Here is a 19147-nt window from a genome sequence, read left to right as displayed (position 1 = left end):
TGGACCATCTCTACAGGGGTCTTGCCATTGCTTGGGACTTTGGAGGTGCCATGGGACCACCCTCCACTTTGGCAAAACTCACCTGGGGCACGTACCTGGAAGCTGGGTGTTCTCTCTGTTCCTTTGCCTGTGCTGCTGTGAAGCTGCTGGAGAGGTCTCATGGTGCCTGGAGGGACTGTTTGGTCCTGGCCTGCCTCATCTTGAGTGTGTTTTAGGGTCAGGGAGGTGGGAACAGAGCACCAGCCATGAGCAGGCGCCCAGCCTAAGAGGTAAAACACCAGCCATGGCAATGTTTCAGCGCACATTTATTGCTGCTCATTGTTTCCCTGCAGTGGATCAGAATGAAGGTCCCTATTGCACATAGATTTTATTTTTGGCATTCTTAAAAAAAAAAATTGCACAAGACTTTTTAACCACCTTCCGCTTGCCCCTATAGCTGACTGAACACACAAATGAGATTTTCACCTACATGATGGCTGTGGTTTGCCCAGGAGGCACAGTGATACTTCCCAGATGTGGTGTGGGGGGGCTGGTGCATCAGTGCACTCCTGCAGGAGGAACCCCATGGTGAGGATGGCTTTCATGTTTGCATACAGAGTGCAAGACACCCTACACTGGAAAACATGCCTGGATGATCTTTGTAGAGACTTTTCTACTGCATGCAACAGATACTTGTGGCTGGATGTAATTTACCCATTGAACAGTCCCTCTGGGGTTTGGTCTGTGGGACTTGCTCAGCTGCTGCTGAGTTTCTCTGGCCAGGCTGTAACAATCCAAGCTGCACGGTGAGAATTTCAATACAGTGAGTTTTTACACCTATGGTTGCACAGGGTGAATCAGAAAACCCCAACCTTGGAACACAGGGTGAAGCCTGCCTGGGGGTGGGTGCTCCATGCCACATCCATCAAATCCATGCCTGCCTTTTTCTACTCTTCCCTGTTTGTGAGAGGAAACCTTTGGCTGTAGGTGGTCTGTGTGAGGCCTCCTAAGCTGTGGGGCTTCCTTGAAGCCTCATGGACACCCGGCAGGGGTCTGGGTTGTTTGTGTGCATTCCTGCAATGTCAGAAGACATCTGCCTGGAAAACCCCTGTCCTGCCACTTCCCTTGGGACTGGTGCAGAGAAGATCAGGTGGGTGCTACAGCAGGACTGTGCTTTCCCTTGCCTGGTGAGGCAGGGAGCTGTGCTCTGAGCTAACAGGGTGCCCTGGGCTCTGCTGTAGCCACTGACTTACCCTGCAGTGCCATGGGAGGTGGCTGTCCCCCAGGCAGCCCCTGTCCTGCGTTCCTTCTCCCAGGAGAGGAGATGTGGGCACCCTCTGTGTGTGTGTGTGTCAACCAATTGAGACGATGTCCATGGAGCAGCAGAGGAAGGGAGTTGTGCTGGGCTGTGTGTGGACCGGGGGAAGCAGAGGAAGGTTCTCCCCATGGCTGCAGGATGGTTGATGGGAAGCAGATGGGGCTGGATGCCCTCTCAGTAGACCCAGGAGACAGGCACCCACTGTGGAGAGCTGCAGGCCTGCTCAAAGGCTTCCTGCAGCAGCTGGAGGCTTTCTTCCACCCCGTTGTTGACCAGGGAGAGGTCGAAGTAGTGTGCGTACCGGCTCCGGATGCTCTCCGAGTCCTTCCGGAGCTGCTGCAGAGCCTCGGACTGCAAGAAACAGGAGAGGAATTTCACAGCCCACCCCAGCCAGGAAACCTCACCAAAACAACTCCAGTGGTTGGGAAGTACCAGAGCACAGAGCATTGTTGCAGCTCGTCTGACAGGCCAGGATCTCTGAGTTTCTCTGGCTGGAGTCCCGTGCAACGGCTGGGAGCATCAGGTCACCTGCTGGAGCGAGGCCAGACCTGCTTGGTCTCCTGTTTACCTTTAAAACACTCTGTGGCAGCTGCCAGGGAGAATTCAGGAGCAGCAGGGTGCTCAGGGCTGGGCAGTGTAGCCAGCTCAAGGCCTCAGGCTGGGTTGGAGGCAGAATCCCTGCAGGATGTTCCCTTCCCACTGGCTTTTCACCAGAACAGCACCAGCTGGCAGAGCTTTACCAGCCTCTCTCTACTGTTTTTGGCTGGTTTTTTAGTGCTTTATTTTGATAGTAAAAGCAAAGCTGCCTGCCCCCTCCTGCCTGGATAGCAGGGGCATCCCAGGGGTGTATCCCTGCAGGCAGCTCTGCCCCCAACAATGAATTCCAGGCAATTTCTGCATATTTCCCTAATGGATCTTGAAAGGCAGGCAGCTTCTGTGCCTGGGGAGCAGGGGGAGAGCTTGGGGTGCAGTGCTCCTTGAGCTCTGCTGTGTGCAGATATTAATAGACCTAAACAGATATTATTAGATTATAATATTAATTATGACATATCTATTATATAATTGTATGCATTAATATATTAAATAGACCTAGACAGATATTAATAGACCTAAACATAATATTAGATTATATTACTAGTTACTATATCAAGTACATAATTATTATTAATAGATAAAAAGGACCTCAACAGATACTAATAGACCTAAATCAGACCAAGTCAATGTCTTTCCCTTTTCTGTTAGGCCACTTTGGTATGAATCACAGCACTGACACCTTTAGTGGTCAGCACTAAAACCATATTACAGATGTAATATTTGCAATACCACACCTTCCCTGAAGGCACAGCAGGTTTCTGTCTTTAAGGTGTTCAGTTCAACACTGACAAACTTTAAATGTAATTAACAATTACCCCAGGGGGGAAAAAAAAAGGAGATAACTGCTTAGCTACTTTCATCTTGAAAGAGTTACTGGAAATATTTATGTATTCTTAGAAAATTAATTTTTTCTATGTTATGGATGAAGCTGGCAGCTCTTGGGGGTGGAGAGGGGAGAGCAATGAGCAGTTTGCCTGGTCATGTGAGCTCTCCTGGGTCACATTAATGCTGCTGCATCCCTCTGGTAAGAGTGAGCTGAGCTGCAGGGTTATAAATAGTGCCTGGCAGCAGGGCTGGCCCTGCCTACTGCAGCAGGATGTAATTCCTCTGGCAGGAGGCAGCAGTGGGTGACAGCACGAGGTGGGGACAGCAGGCCCTCTCTGCTCTGAGACTTGCCCACCTTTCCCCCTTCCTGCTGCATCTGGCTGTGCAACCCTCTGCAAGTCGATGTGCCTCCAAATACCTGCACAGTACTTGTTCTGAAGGATGCTTAAACACCCTCCCTGCAACCTGTACCTTAAGCTTTAGGAATTCAGACTTAATAGGCTGGGATAGATGGCCTTGGCTGCCTGTGAGACCAGGAGGAGCACAGCTCTGGGTTTCCCATTGACCCATCACTTCCCACCTCCCTGCCAGGATGGGCAGGGTAGGCAGCACTGCTCCCTGCATCCAAGGGGCTTCCTGGGAAGTGGTAGCCTGTGACTCCCAGCCTCGTGCTTGGCACTGAGTGAGTTAACTGCGGTATCATTGTTGCTTTCATCCTAACGTTAAAGAGATCAGCATCTTAATGAGGCAAAGAATGAAAGCAGCCCTTGTTTGTGTGTCCATTTGCATAGCTGATGGCAGGATAAATCATCCTGCCCCTCGTGCTGGGCTGTGCTCCCCACCAAGTGTTAGAGGCTGATTATGCTGTAGGGGTGATGGTTGCTGGGGGGTGTCAGTCAGAGACAGGGAGTCTATAGCTGCAGGAATTCCTGTTTCTCAGGTCTGAGTTCTCCTGGACCACCAAAATCTAAGCAGACAGGAAGGATCTGATGTGGAGCAGGGAGAGCCCTGGGTTGCTGCAGCGGGCTTGTTTCCCCCTTGCCACGGGCTGGCAAGCTCAGCTGGAGGGGGACAGGAGGGGGACAGCCTTGGCACCCTCTGCCACTCACCTCCTCTGCCTTGTCTGTTGGGGCAATGAAGACAATGAACGGGGAGAGCTCGGCTGTGCGCACGATCTTGAGGGTCTGTGGAGAGAGGGGTGTAGTTACCAGGGTGTGCCCTTCCCCAGGGTGGGAGCAAGCACAGCCAAGGCTGCTGTCCCCCACTCCCCATGCTGCCCACACCAGCCTGGCTGTGGCCCTGCTGTCACAGCCAGGTGTGTGTCACAGCCAGTGAATGCCCTCTGTGGGAATGGAAATGCCACCCCAAGACTCGCTGGCTTTTTCCTTTGGGAAGGGCAGGTGGACAGTGCACCAGGGAAGGCAGGGATGGTCACAGCCAGCACAAAGGGAGTTCCATTTGTGGCAGCCCCTGTCCTGCCCCCTCCTTCCCCTGCTCCATACCTGGGGTTCAATGTCCAAAATAGCGACTTTGTCCTGCTGGTGGATCTTGTGCACTGTTTCAAACTTGGTGCCAAACATGTTTCCCTGGTAGCTTCCAAACTCCAAGAACTCATTGGCTGAGATGTCCCGGGTCATCTCCTCAGTGGAGACAAAGTAGTAGTCCTTCCCATCCACCTCATTCTTCTTCTGGGGGCGCGTGGTGTCTGGGGAGGGAGGGAGAGGTGAGTGCTGGCTGCCAGAAGGACTAGGGGACAGAGTGGAGCAGGCATGGAGGCCCTGCATACCTCAAGACTAGGCTGTACTAATCCCTTTTCAATACTTGGGACAAGAATGGAACTCAGCCAGCCCAAGGACAGACACTGAGATGAGAAGACTGACTGAGGTGTCTCAGCAGAGTGGGTGGCAGCAGCCCTGCAGTGCCTCATGTGGGGCCCCCTGACTTCAGGGGTTTAGTGGTGCTGGAGAAACATCTCCCACCTCCCATCTGCTGTCAGAAGGTCCTGGATCAAAGAGGTGAGAGGAAATGCATCCTGTGCTGTGCCCTGGGTACTTACATGCGGGTGGATACATGAACTTGTCCGGGTTGTTGCTGAGCAGAGCGTTCTTGATGTGGCTACGGCCCACGCCACTGGCCCCTGGATGGACAGAGAGATGGACACTGGAGCTGGGCTTAGAGCAGCCTCCACAGCTCTGGCTCCGAGGAAAGGTGCAGAGCTTGGCCTGGGCCCAGGATGTCTTTCTAAGCTCGTCTGTGGTGTCTTCCAGCCCTGGAAGAGGCTCTCCTTGCCCTGGGGATGCTCACCTCCAGCCTCAGCTGGAGGCAGGGCTGCCCACTGAACAGCCAGCACAGCTGGACATGGTGGGCTGCCCTTGCCTGGGGAGTCCACCACCAAGAGCTCAGTCCCTGCAGTGTGGGAGTCCTTGCTTTGGTGCAGCTGTGCAGACCAGAGCTGCTTTTAATAAAGATTTTCCACGAAGATGCGTAGGAGGTGCAAACGCCTGAATTAACTCCACCTCAGCATTGCAGTGCAGATGCCAGACCAGGCACAATGCTGCATGGAGGAGGTCAGCTGCAGGCAGAAATGCTCCCCAGACCTTACTAGGTTTTGAAGGGCCGTGCTGCCCCAACCCCTGGTTCCCCTGGGACCCACCACACAGCCCCTGTGCTGCAGAGGATGCCTGGGACAAGACCTACCAATGAGCACCAGAGTCTTCCTCTTGAAGGCAGGCAGCCTCACCACCTCCTCATATGAAACAACATCCAGCTGGTCAAAAACTGGGAGGGAGGAGAAACAAGACATGGAATGGTCAGAGCTGGGTTGGCCACAGGAGCAGGACCTTGTGCATGTCAGACCAAAGCCAGGTCCTTGGGCAGAATGGACAGAGTGGTCAGGATTGGGCTGGGAGCTCATCCATGTTTGGCTGCTTGGGGAAAAGGCAGCAGCCTCAACAGCAAGCACCATGTGAGGGGCAGAGTGGGCACTGGGAAGCTGGACCAGCAGCTGCTGAAGAAGAAGCCAGGGCTGCTTTTGCTCAGGACAGCAGGACCTGGGAGCGGGGTGGAGAGGCAGCAGGATGCTGCAGGGAGCTTGTTGCTGGGGAAGCTTTATTTATCTTGGTGATTTACAGCCTTGTTTGTGGCTGGTTGAAGCTGCAGACCAGGCTAGGAGCCAGCATGTCCTCAGGCACCCACCTTTGCCAGCTCAGGGCATTTGCATGGGTGACTCAGGGTCAGTTCCCTGCCCCACCAGGGATACAATTTGGCAGCTGAGCAGCAGCATGGCCACTGCCTGCCCTGTGTTCAGCAGGCTGTGGTGTTTGAGGCCCGGGAGCCTGACCTCACAAAGCCGGGAGTGCCAGGGATTGTAAACACAGGAGAGCATGAGAGCTTGGTGCTGAGCCAGCCCTGGCCTCGTGGACTACATGGGGACACAGCTGTAGCCACCTGAGGGGCATGAAAACTAAGGAAGGGACTCAAAAAAGCTGACAGCTGTGGGGTATTCTTCCAAGGTTCTACTGCCAAGACAGCTGGGCTGTTTGGTTGACTCCCACAGAGGACAGAGGCAGGAGTGATGCCATCCCCCAGGGCTGGGGATGGAGCCTATTGCCCTGCTCACACTTACTTGAGCTGTGCTTGGCCAGGTATTTATCTTTGCACTTCTTCTTCTTCCCAAAGGGGCTACAGCTTGGGGATTCACTCTGACTGGGCTGGGTGACACTTGCCACGCGCCTGCCAAGAGAGGAGACACCACCACGGCCCAGCTGTCACCCCAGCCCTGGGGAAGCAGCAGGACTGTCCCTCAGACATGCAAAGGCTAGAGGAGCAGTTCAGCTGCTGGGACAGGCAAAGGCTCACCCTGCAGCAGATGAAGGGGACATCTGCCTCCTTGTCCCAGCAGTGACACTGGTGTTACCCAGCACAGTCAAACTCCTGATAGTACATGGTCACTGTTCCCACCTCCACTCCCAAATCCAGCCCTTCTGGTCAAATCCAGGCACCTACCACTCCTGCAGCTCTGGAGAAGGGATGAGTCCTGCTGACTCGGTGCAGGAGCCCTCCACCCGGCCCTGCCACCAGTTGCTGTCATCCTTGTTTATGATCTGAATCACGTCGCCGATCTGAAACTTCAGTCCTGCTTCCTTGCAGGGGATCAGGTTGTCTTTTTTGGGGTCATAGTCAAACTGTGCCCTCATGAACATCTGCAAAAAAGAGAGCAGGCCAGAGTCAGCATGGTCCTGAATTTGGTCGTGTCCAGCTCCTACCTCCACCTTGCACTCCCCAACAGTGACTGCAGAGATGGCTCCAGGCACAAGGTCCCTGCTCCAGGAGGGACCACAGCCCCTGCTGCTTTCCAGGCCCCACAAGGCTGGGTGGGGAGAAAGGAGAAGTACAAAGCTTTGAAGGAAGCTCTTGGGCATGGAATTGCAGTGAGATGTGCTGGGGGGGTGGATGAGGGAGGGAGAAGGATGGCATCTTGGCCCTACTGGGAGGTGGTGACAGGGCTCTAGGCAGGCCTACATGTCCACAGCTGGTGTTCAAACCCTGCCATGGAGCCTCCCTGCAGTGCCCCAGGTGCTGCACAGTGCTGATGAGCTGAGCCAGCTGCAGAGGAGCCATGGTGCACAACTGGGGTCTGCAGTGGGGCAAGCACAGAGGAGACATCACAATGGTGCACCCTGCAATATGATGTCCTGGGGACCCCGGGAAGGCCATGGCTCAATCCCCAGCTGCTCTGTGCTGGCCTTTTCCCAGAACTGGGCACTCCCTGTGTGCCATGAGGCCTTCAGGGAGCCAAAGCTGCAGTGCTGAATCCATCCCTGCCTTGATCTGTCCCGGTCCCTTCAGCATCAGCTACTCTTGCAAAGTTACATTCATCACAGCTGCAACTGGAAACAAGCTGTTGCTGCTTCCCAGGCCACCATGCACCCTCCTGAGGGAAGCCCTGGGGACCAAGAAGGTGTGAGAAAGTGAGACTTTCCCTGTCCCTTCTGCTTGCTCAGCTCTTTGGGAGTGAACCTGCAGCTCCTACTCCCATTGGGGCACCCCACCCCACTGCCTTCCCCTGGCCTCAAGCCCCCCTGAAGCCAGCAGGCAGACAGACATCCCTGGGCTCTTGCTGCCTCCAAGCATCTTTGCAAGGTCAGGAGAAAAATGGTATGTGGTTTTCACACATGGACATTGTTTTCCAGGGAGGCTGGTTGGGAAGAACAGGCTCAGAGAGCAGCAGAATAGATGAGAGTCACCTACCCCACGAGAAGGGCAAACCACATGTGTTCCCAGTGTGTTCTGCATTGCCCCTTGCTTTTTGGTGCCTGGATGAGTCGTTTCTTGAGTGAAATGCTGCTGCAGCAGCAATTTGTCTCTGGCCAGCACACCCAGGAAGACCAGGACTGTCTCAGGACTAGGGTTGGGGCAAAGCCAGGCAGGGTACGGCAGATGGGGAGTGAAAGGCAGGGTTTAGGGAACCCCGAGCACAACCCTAGCAAGTTATTTATCCCAGAAACACAGTGTGTAGCAAGGGGACAAAGGGTATCACATGGAGTGATGCCAGTCCTGTCCTCAGATGTCACAGGCAAGGCCTGGAAAGTCCTCCTCCCTGGGTAGAGTAGACCATGCTGTCCTTGTTCCACACTAAAACGATTTCCCACAGTATAGTCCTGCAGCAGTGCCTCTGGAGGCACAGAGCCATCACAACACAATGGTTCCTTTTCACTGCCAGGAGAGAGCATATGGATCAAGCTGTGGCATGAGATCTCTCACAATGGAAAACAATAAGAGTGGAATCTCCTCTCAAGATGAGGACTGATGCTTGCTTTGCAAGCACTCCCTGGCACCAGGAAACTGCTCATCCACACAAACACACAAGGACTGTCCAGGCAGCTGCCTGGAGCTCTCTGCTCCCCACTGGTACCCCAAGACAGACAGAGCCAGGCCAGCCTTCAGGTGAGCCAGCAACTGTGTGCTTTTTCTCAGAAATAGCTTTTCCCCTGGCACTGAGTTGCCCTGGCCAACTGGAGCTGGCTGAGTCAGGCCAGGGAGGGCAGATGGACAGCAGGGAAGGGAAGACAGGGGCCAGTGTTTAATAAACACATGTGCAAGGCTGGTTGAGCTGGACTGGGGACGGCATGGGCTGAGCAAGAAACAGAATTTTTACTTGCCACCGCGTTCAGAAACTTCAGCCTCTCTGGGTAAAGAATGACATGGGCTCCCTCAGCCCATCCCAGCACCACCCAGCTCACACTCCTCTCCCACTCCTGCCTGTCCATGACGGGGCTGCACTGGGGTTGGCTCCTGCACCCAGAGACAGGACAGCATCCCAGCTACCATGCACTGGAGTCTCAGCAGAAGACCCAGCCCTCCCCACTACTCTATTTCAGCCACAGCAGGACTTCAAAGCCAAAGCCAGGCAGTTGTCTGTCCCCTACCACAGCACAGCCCCCAGCCCAGCAGGTGCAAGGAGCTGCTTTCCTTCCCCCCCACTGTTTTCTGCCTCCCACTCACTGTGCACAGACCTGCTGGAGGCATCCGGGCCCACGACACCCTCCTGGGGCTGTGGCAGCAGGGAGCACAGGACCTGGTGCTGCCCCTGGAGGGGCTGCTGTGTCCCCCCTGTCACAGGGACACGGCTCTAACAGTCATGGCTTTGGAGGAGACTCTCACGTGCTCCCTGGTGTGCATGTGCTGCTGCTCTCCCATCCCCAAACACTGCACACTGCATGCCAGGCCCATGTTTCTACATGTACATCCGGTAAATACACCCACACAGGGCCAAAATCTGCTCCTTCATAGCAATGTAAGCACAGAATACGTCCCTTAAGCTTCCAGCAGCTCATTCAAGCTGACAAGGCAGCCATCCCCGTGTCCTGGTAGACGTGGCTCTGCACAGCCCCCTCCCCAGCACTGGTCCCACCCTGCCCCACCCTGTGTCCCAGCACTGCCCAAGGCTCTGGAGGCTGCACTTACCTGGAGAGCAGGGAGGCGGCTTTGTTGGTTGGGAATGACTTTTAATGAGACCATCCCCTTGGTTTCTTTCTAGTGAACAAAGGAAGGGGAGAAAGAAGAGTTGGAGGAGGTGGTGTCTGGAGACAGCTCAACAGCACCAACCTGTGCAGGGAGGTGCTGAGTGCCAGGACCTGCAAAGGCAAAGCTCCTGGGTGCTCCCTGCCATGCTGTGATGCTGGGGGACACCACAGCCTGGTTAGGAACAGCTCTGCTGGGGCTGGGCTAAGAGCTGTGGCAGCACAGCTTTGCCATACTTATCCTATTCCCATGGAGTGATACCAGCACCTCCACAAGGGTCTGGCTGTGGGCACTGCTAAGCAGCACCAGAATGAACAGGGAGATCTGCACCAACTCTGGCCTGGCTGCCCCAGTGAGGAGCCTGGGACAGAGGCTGGTTCCACCAGGTCCCCTCCATCTGTTCCCTCCATGCTGGCCTCTTGCTCTGGCCCTCCTGGTGACATTAAAGGCACAGCACTCTCTTGCCTGCCACAGGCATTGTTGCCTCACATGCGTCACAAGACCTACATGGCCCCGTGGAGATAATCAAATGTGGAGGCTTGGAGGGGCCTCCTGGGCCAGCCTCCCTTCTTGAGAGGAAAAGATAAACTCCTCCTTGGTCCCACTGTCTGGAGCAGGGACATCCTGCCATCAGACAGGAGAGGACTGTGGCACTGCAGCAGGGCCAGGCCTCCTGCTTGGGCTCCTGGTGGGTGTCCTCAGCACCACCACCACCTCCCTCCAACCAGGTCCCACATGTTGGGCATGGATCGGGATGGTCCCTGTGTGAACCCGAGGCAAGCCTGAGGCCCTGTCCAAAGCTGTCTCTAGCAAGGGCCTGGCAGGATCACCACGACCTCAGCAGCAGGCAAATGGCACCAAGGTGACATGCATGTGTGGCCCAGGTCTGCAAGAGTAGCCAGACCTTGGGCTGGAGTTACACACCAGCCTTGGAAAACAGAGGTGACTTCCATGGTGGTTTTCCAAGCCCCACACACATGTCAAGGACCCAGCCAACAACCTCTGCTGCTGCTCTCAGAAGGACAGAAACAAGCAGCAAGCACAGACACCACCTAGGCTGCATGCAGTGTGGTTTCTGCCACATCACAAAGCTGCAGGCAGCTGTGTGCTGGCTCTGGTATGTAGGAGGGGGTGAATGCTCACAGCATGCAGGCCAAAGGGGTCCTTCCCAGGAACAGCCCTGTCAAACACAAATACCTACCAGCATCTTTTGCAGCTGGTCAACTGAGTGGTTGCTCGCACTCTGCCCATTGATTTCTATGATTTCATCACCCACGTGAAGGGAGCCTGCCAGCAATGTGAGAAACATGAAAGTGCAGAAAAGGGACAAGAGCTGCTCACCAAACCCAAACAGCACAGCTCCACCAGCCCTCCAACCCCCTGGGCAAGTTGTGGCCAGGACACTGCAGTGTTTGCCTGGCCAGTGCTTCTGGAGCCACACATCACCCAAGCACATGGGACTAAGGGGCAAGGGGAATGAATTCTTCCCCCTCCACCCAAGACACACACTTAGCTAGCCTGAAGGTCATCAGGTAGCTTTCCACTATGTGTCCTTCAGTGTTTTAGACTGGTCAAAGCACCTGCTTCAGTTACTCAAATCCAGCTCCAAGTACCTCACCTAAGCCAATGACAACCTCCTCACAGGGCCCTTAACACAAGCATTCCTGACTGTGTGTTTTCAGTTTATATACCCAGGCAGATTACAGCCTCAGATATACTGCTATAAATCAGGCTCCAGGAGTGTTATTGGAATGGTTCCTGTCATACTTTGGCAGCAGTATGCGCAGACTTCCCACTTGGATCCAAGGCTGGAAAAGAGGCCTTTTCTAAGCAGAGAACATTTCATTTCTATTCCTCCTTGGCCAGACCCAAAACCAGAAAATAGTACCTATTTATTTCTTTTGGCACCTTCTTTTGGCCTGCAGAGCCAATCTACAGCATGCCCATCCCACCTGTGCACTTCAGGAATGGGAAGAGCTTCCATCTCTCCTTACAGTGACCCCATCATGAGACAGGCAGTCTCCAGTCCCTTTTTGGGAGAGCCCTTCCCCCAATCCCTTATTTATGCCCAAAGCCTCCAGCATATTAACATGACAACCATGCAGAGAGATCAGTGAGTTCCTGACACATCCCTAGCGGAGGAACAGGCACAGATGTCCATGACACAGGGGAAAGCCAGCAGTGCTGAGGACCTGCCTTATGGCTACATGGAAAGAAACCATCTGCAGACGTGCACCCCATGCACTGCTTCTACGAAGGCCTTGTTACCTTGTCTGTGAATCATTCCCCCGTGGAAGATCCTGGCCACCATGCAGCTCTGCTTGTCGTTTTGCTTCAGGGTGATTCCCTGGAAGACAGGAAAATCCATGACTGCTCACTGCAGGGGAGAGCTCCCCAGCCCTCAGCAAAGTCCTCTCCAGGCCCATGTCCACGGTGGGCTGCACAGTGGCTGAGGGAAGACCCTGCTTGGCCAGCTCATGCTGCTGCAGCTCCTCTTGGCACAAGCATCACCACCCTCTGACGGGGATCACTCCGGGTCCCCAGGCCGGAGGCAGCGTCCAGCACCTTTCTCACGTGGCCGAGGTCTCCAGTGATCTGCTTCCCACAAGGCCAGTCCACTGGCACAGCTCAACCTGCCCCTCCACCCCCCTGGGGGCCATCAAGCTTTGGGATCTTGCCAGTTCTCACCATGGGCTCCTCTGTGACCTTCTCGAACTGGACAAGGCGTATCTTCCGCACCTCGCGGCTGCTGCCGTGGGAGGGGCTGCCCAGGGCTGAGCCGTTGGTATAAATGTCCTCGGTCATGGTGTTTGGGGACTGAGTCATGGCCTGTCAGGGCAAAACAAAGACCATGGTTTAGGGGGCTCCATCTGAGTGCAACCTGGGAATGCTGCATCCCTGCTGTGGGGTTGAGCCACTAAGCTGTGTTCGGGTGCCTGTGGTGCACGTGGGGCACAGGGGAGGAGATGAATGGGCTGGAGGAGAGGACAGGAAGAGCGAGAAAAGAAAAAGAGGAGAAGAGCTTCACCCTTGAAGATGTGGATGTGGGTTTAATCTGCAGTTTTCCAGCTTGGGAAAGGCAGGAGGTAAGAAAACTTTGGAAAAGCTACAGGTAGCAGAAGCCAGGAGGGTCCACAGCTGATCATCTTCTGAAGCAATGAGTCACAAACATTCCTTGTGTCGAAGCAGTACTTGGCCCACAAGCAGCTTGTTGCAGAGCATAAAGCCCAGGACAGCTTCCCCAAGTGAACAGAGCAGTTTGGGACTCACCCCTGAGAACTGGAGCCAGGCTTTGCTCCTGCTCAGTTCACAAGTTCAACCTTTCCTCATCTACATCAATGGGCAACCAACATGGTGCAGAGCCACATACACACTCAGGCACTGAAGGCAGCCAGAAACATCCCATTCACCTTCCCAACTCCCAACTACAGGTCCTTTCATGCTGGTTTGCACTGGGAAGTTAAGTAGGGGCTTTCAGTCACAAGGAAACCTCTGTTCTTGGTTTCCAGCAGGTGCTGGCACCAAGATAGGTGGAGAGTGCACAGGGTCCCAGGCAGAGAACTCCAAACCCACCAAGCCACGCAGCAGGGACACTGCCAAGTGAGCTTCCCTCTCCCAGCCTGAGAAAGCCTGAGGCAGTCAGTCCTGTTCAATCCCTCAGGCATGCTGGGCAAAGTCTCTGCACAGCTCACAGATGTCCCTGTTTGGCCCCAAGTGCAGTGGACTTCCCTCAAGCCTCTCCCAGATCAGTGCTGGCCCAGCAAAACCCATCTGCAGCTTCTCCCCGCCCTGTCAGCACGCTCAAATTACCACATCAGCAGTGTGGGTGTTTTACACCCACAATGCAAAACAAGGAACCCTCCTGGCTGGCCTTGCTGCCCAGTTTGCAGCCTGCACCCCCCTTCCAGCAGTGCCTGAGCTGGGAGCCATGGCCAGCAAACCTGCAGGGACACCCAGCAAGGTCCTCACTGGCTTCAGGCCTGCATCAGCACCATGGCCTGCCATGCCCAGCCAGGCAGAGCCAACACCTCGCCCACCACATCCTGACTTGCCAACTGAGCATCAAGGCCAGAGGCTCCATGCCAGGAGCTGGGGAATGGCAGCCTGACCCCACTGCCCCAGCTCGCTCTGACCCACCACAGACACCCAGCCCGGAGTGGAGGAGAAGCTGCAGCCCCATCCTGCCAAGGGGGGAGATAGATCTGGTCAGGCCATGGAAAGGTTTGTGCAGATGTAACCAAGGTGAAGAGCAGCTGCTGCTGGGCTGCAGCCACGGCACTAAACCACAACAAAATTAGCTTTGGTACGGATGGGCTGGAATTCTGCTGGGCTGAGGCAACGATCCAGCTCTGTGCAATGGCAGAAAGCAGGGAGGGAGCCAAAGGAAGGGGCAGCAGAGTCAGAACTACCTGGGACAGTGGGAGAGGTGCTGGCAGAGAGGGATGGAACCAGCATGGAGGCACAGTCACTGTCACAGCCTCCATGAAAGGGCACTGGTGGGCTGGGTCAGGGTGGGAAGGGCTCAGGGAGCTGTGTGCCCTTGATGAAGCAATAGGGAAGACACGTAATTTATTTTTAAGCCAACTCCTTCTAACAGTGCCAACCAACCTCCCACTCAGAGGAAAAAGACAACCACATGAGCTCCTGCTGCCAGTGGCTCAAATATGGAGAAGAAGGCTAAATCCCAGCCCAGAGCAGCACCCAGGCCAAGGACTCATGGGGTGGAAGGAAGAGCAACTTGCAGCCCCCCAGACAGGCTCACCAGCCCTAGCAGGGCACACTGCTACCATACCATTTAAAGGGCAGAGGAACAGATCCAGCAGTGTGAGTGCCTAGAGCTGTCCCTCAGCTCTCTGCCAGCTGTCCCACCTCTGTCAAGCCAGCATGTGCAAGGAGAAACAGGAGGACAAGGACTTCTCTGACCCTACCCAAGACCAAAGTGCCCATGAGGTGTTTGGAGTCAGCACAGATCACACTTATCTTGGTCATGCCTTGGGAAAGTCTTAGACCATGCAGTTCCTGTTTCCAAACCTCTAGGCTCAGCAGAGCCCAATGACCCAGGACACAGCACAGTCTGCCACCAGCACTGGGAGTTCCCATCCCCACCATCCCAGTCAGCTGAGCCTCCTGGCCCCGACCTTTGCTTTTTGCTGAGAGCTGGAGAAAACACCCAGCCCTTGATGCTGACACAGCACCAGTGTCACCCTAGTGACTCCCTGAGAACAAGCCTTGTCACCAGAGACTTGCTGCTGTGCCTGGGGATGGTCACCAGTCACCTGATGGCAGCTCTGAACTCAAAAAGGTCCTCCAGCAACTCTCTCTCTGCCCCAGAACCACGCTGGGGTGGTGTGGGCTTCTGCTGACAGCATGGGGCAGCCAGTGCATGGGGATGGGAAAATGCCTGGTTGATGAGGACATCGAGGACCCACAGAGTGGCAGATTCCAGCCCTGACGTTGGGCACTCAGCAAACAGAATCAGGAGACGTGTGTGGCTCTCATGCTCCCTGCACATGAGCTGGCTGGCTGGATCTCCAACCCTGCACTCTCCTGGCAGCTGCCACGCTCTTGGCTGACTTGGCCCAGCATGGTCTGTGACCTCAAGAGCCTTTTGAGTGACGCTGTTGGCCGGCCAGACTCTGCTACTTGTGCATTGCTCCACAGGAAACATCCGTGGGTGCTGCTCAGAGTCGGCTCCACGGCCACAGCCCCGGGCTCAGTCACTGCTGGGCCAGCCTTGGGGCAGACCTGGGGCAAGGATGTTGGGGGGCTGGGCTGTGCAACAGAGGTGCTGGGCAGCCCAGCACCCAGCAGCCCTAGGTGTGCCTTGCAGCTGGCACCCTGCACAAATCCTGCTCCAGGTGGCAATGCACAGAGGAGCCACCAGCTCTGTGGGTCAAAAAGGTGCACCCCAGCTCCCTGCCTGCAGTTTCTTTAAGATCCCGTATTTCTGCCCTGTATCCCAAGGTGGAGGGAAGTGCTCCAGTTCCTTGGGTAGCCTTTACCAACAGGGGACGCGGTGAGGACCCCAAGGCTTGGCATCCTGTCCCCCAGTGGGGTCAGCACTGTCTGCCAGGGTTGCTCCCGCTGCTGCACTGGTTCCACCAGGCTGCACACCATGGGCAAATCAAACATTAACTGGGCAGCTTGTTTGCAGGAGGCTGAAGCAGCACTTGGGGAAAGCAGCACTGTAGTGCAAAGGGCACGTTCAGAGGTTTGATTCCTGGGCTCTCCTTGCTGCTCTAACCAAGAGACCTGGTACCAGGTAGCCTTGGAATAACAGGGCTGCCTGGTGAGTACGTGGAGGAAAAGTAATGCTGACTTTGCCAAGTAGGCCCTCAAAGCAGAGCAGTTGGGATATAAGAAGGATCCCTGGAGCCAGGTTTCTCTGGGACTGCCCTCCTGGCTGGCAGGGAGACACACTCTGCTGTCCACAGTGAGCAACAAAATCCCAGCTCCCTCCATCCATCATCACCCCTCACATTATAATCACCCTGGATACATGCAGGGAGGTTGGGGCACTGCTTGGTGCGAAGATGTCCTGACCCAGTAATCTCTCCTCCCATCCTCCAGTGCTCCAGCCTTGCCTCCCCACCACCCAGCAGATGTGTGCATCTCAGTCTCAGCACAGCTTAAAAAAACCACAGCAATGGGTAAAAAAAGCAAAGTAGCAAAAAAATTGAGCTTAGGAGTTGCTTTAGGGCTGCTCCAGCAGGCTGGGGAGCAACAGCCACGTGGACATTTAGAAGTAATTGATTCTGCCAGGAGCTACTGACTTCTCAGGTCTGCCAGCACAACCACAGGAACAACTTCATCTAAAACCCCCTCTAGTAATATGACTGAGGTTAAAAAAAAAAATCAAACTAACAAACATTTAAATCAAACAGGATTAAATTGCTGACACTGGGAAAAGGTCTGGCAACACCAACAGGTCTCTGTAGGAAGGGGAATGGATAAATAAGAGGCATACAAAACAGTCATGGCAGCCAGAAGGTGCCAGCTCTGCATGCCCTCACACTGACTCCAAATCACAGAGTGTTGCAATGGAGGTGGGCCAGATTTTCAAGGGAGCACAGTAAATTTTGCTGAGGCACCATCTTCTCACCAGAAAGGCTGAGACAGCCTTCCAGATGTGTTTGTGAAACCGGTCACCTCCAAGAGACAGTCAGTGAAACCACAACACTGACAGAAGGAGGAGCTGCCCAGCCACTCCATCCCCACCTTCCTGAACAAGCCCTGCAAAACAGCTTTTCCCCTGTAGCTGTTACAGACAGCAACCTGACAAAACACATTTGAGAGAAAGAAGTTGGAACCAGCCCTCCCCACTTCACTGATCATAGACAGAAGTTTAGCTCAGCTTCCAAGAGAGTTTTACTTGTGGTTAATTCGGGATTTGGTCCCTGAGGACCGTGACCTCAGTCTGCTTTGGAGTTGGTGCTGGTTGGAACTGCTGCCCAGAGGGAAGTGCAGTGTTCCCTCTGCACCCTCAAGCTCAGCACTCTCTACAAGTACCGTTCTTTTCTCCACCAGATTCCCGAAGGTCACATTTGCTGCCCATTTTACAGCTGGGGATTTGAGTCACGGATGATAAGGGGAAAAGCCCAAGATCACCCTGCCAACCAGGGACACAGCTGGGAATAAAGTCCACACCTTTTTGGTAAGTGTGTATTTGCCAATCAGGAGATAAGGAAAAGATATGCAGGCAGGTGAGGCTCAAGAGAAGAGGCTTTGGCTTGCTTCCTAGCAATACCATGGCTTCCACTTGCCATGTTTTGCATGCCCTGCCACCAAGCGAGAAACACGGGGCGGCACTTCCCAGCACGTGGCTCTATCAGAGAAAATGGAGAAGAGAAACCTTCTGGTCACCCTGTTTGACAGACAGACCCAGCACCCTTCCCAAGAGCTGCTGCTGGGCAGTATCTTGGTGTCCCACAGAGGGCCCTCAGCCACAGTGGGCCAGCACCATCTCCGCACGCACGCGACATGGAGAGGAGCATGGGAGTGACCAGCAAGCTCAGGACATGGTACCCTGTTGGGAGCCAGCCCTGTGGAGCTCCTTTTAGGAGGCCTCAGGCAGATCTCAGTTCACCATCTCTCTCTTTATCCCTACTGCAACACCAGTGAGCTCTAGGGCAGCTCCGACATTTTCCATACCCTGCTGCCATTGGCAATTTATCCTGGCTTTGCCTGCAGCCAGGCAGGCCCTCTGCTTGGATCTTGCAGGCAGAGGGATGGAAAAGCTCCTCTCAGTAGCTGCCTGGTCCAGACACTTTGCTTTAAATTCTTTTTTCTATTTTTTTTTTCAAAGCACCCTGCCAAGGTTGAACCATAGAAAGCAGACAAGCCACTGGTGTGAGGCAGATCTGACAAGCCTCTTTTGCATGCTTTAGTGTCTAACAGGATGGGCCAAGGACAGCACTTTGGGGAAATTTCCTCCCTGCTCTCAGAGGCTCCCCACAGTTGCAAGGAAACCTCAGTCCAGGCACATTATGCCATGGCTCCAACAGGGATGCCTGGGAGAAAGCACCAGCTGTTTAGCACTGGGAACTGTTGACCTTCTCCTGGCTGCACCCAAGCTACCCCAAATGACACCAGCTGAGGAAGGAGCCCTCCCAGCAGAACCAAGACGGCTGTTGCAGCCTGCTCCCCTTCTGTTGGAGGTGGGGTGCATGCGACCACCGGCTCACTCCCCGGCCGGGGTAGGTGTGAGAAAGGCTGGTTGCATCCTTCTTCTCTGGGGCAGAGACCCACCACCCTCCTCCAGCCCGTGCTGTGGACCTGGAGGTTTCTGAGCAGCTGAATCAGCTCATGTGACAGGCAGTTCCAGTTCAGACCAGCCACAACTTTGCAGCAAAACAAGCACAATCTCTTCCGTGGCAGGATGCTGGAGCCTTCCTCTCTTGTACCCGGCTCCTTCTTCCCTGCCTGGCTACGCTGTGCCGGCCACGCTGGCTGACCATTCCCCATGTCACCCCGCGTCCCCCAGCGAATATCCCCGCTCCTGGGGTGCTGGGGACCACCAACGCCACACGCAGGGCACGCACCTGGATACCCACGGCGGGGTCTCTGCCTTTGGGGCCACGCGTGTGCGGGAGGGACGGGGAGGCGCGGGACCTCCGGGGGATCCCCGCCGGGCCTGAGCTGGGTGCGGGGTGCTGGGCTAAGGGCCCGCAGGGAAGGGGGGACCGCCGGGGGTCCCTGCGCGGGGATGGGGGCGGCGGGAGGCAGAGGCGCGGGGTGCCGGGGGCGCATCGGGCCGCTCACCTCGGGCTTGGGCCGGTTCTGCAGGAGGTGCTCCAGGTAGAGGTCGGACAGCGCCGTCCTCATGCTGCTGCTGCCGCCGCCGGCGCTGCGCCCCGACTTGAGGGTCATCGCGGCGGCCGGTCCCGCTGTCCCCGGCACGGCGGAATG

At 55.3% G+C, this 19147-nt stretch overlaps 1 protein-coding gene across 1 annotated transcript; it reads right to left on the bottom strand.

Moving 5' to 3' along the window:
• Positions 1 to 288: 288 nt before the first annotated feature.
• On the bottom strand, positions 289 to 19141 carry MPP1 (membrane palmitoylated protein 1). Its single transcript, XM_027663127.1, has 12 exons — positions 19001 to 19141; positions 12428 to 12568; positions 12008 to 12086; positions 10941 to 11026; positions 9683 to 9751; positions 6722 to 6918; positions 6342 to 6448; positions 5414 to 5494; positions 4773 to 4853; positions 4219 to 4421; positions 3826 to 3900; positions 289 to 1648 (listed from the first exon to the last, which is right to left on the bottom strand). The coding sequence occupies exons 1-12, from the start codon at positions 19106 to 19108 to the stop codon at positions 1472 to 1474; spliced, it is 1404 nt and encodes a 467-aa protein (XP_027518928.1). The 5' UTR covers positions 19109 to 19141; the 3' UTR covers positions 289 to 1471.
• Positions 19142 to 19147: the final 6 nt, after the last annotated feature.

The sequence above is a fragment of the Corapipo altera genome, unplaced genomic scaffold, assembly GCF_003945725.1.
Source record: "Corapipo altera isolate COAL_440 unplaced genomic scaffold, ASM394572v1 107b, whole genome shotgun sequence".
NCBI lineage: Eukaryota > Metazoa > Chordata > Aves > Passeriformes > Pipridae > Corapipo > Corapipo altera.
The sequence above is the reverse complement of the archived record's forward strand: the minus strand, read 5'-3'. Positions and strand labels throughout refer to the sequence as shown.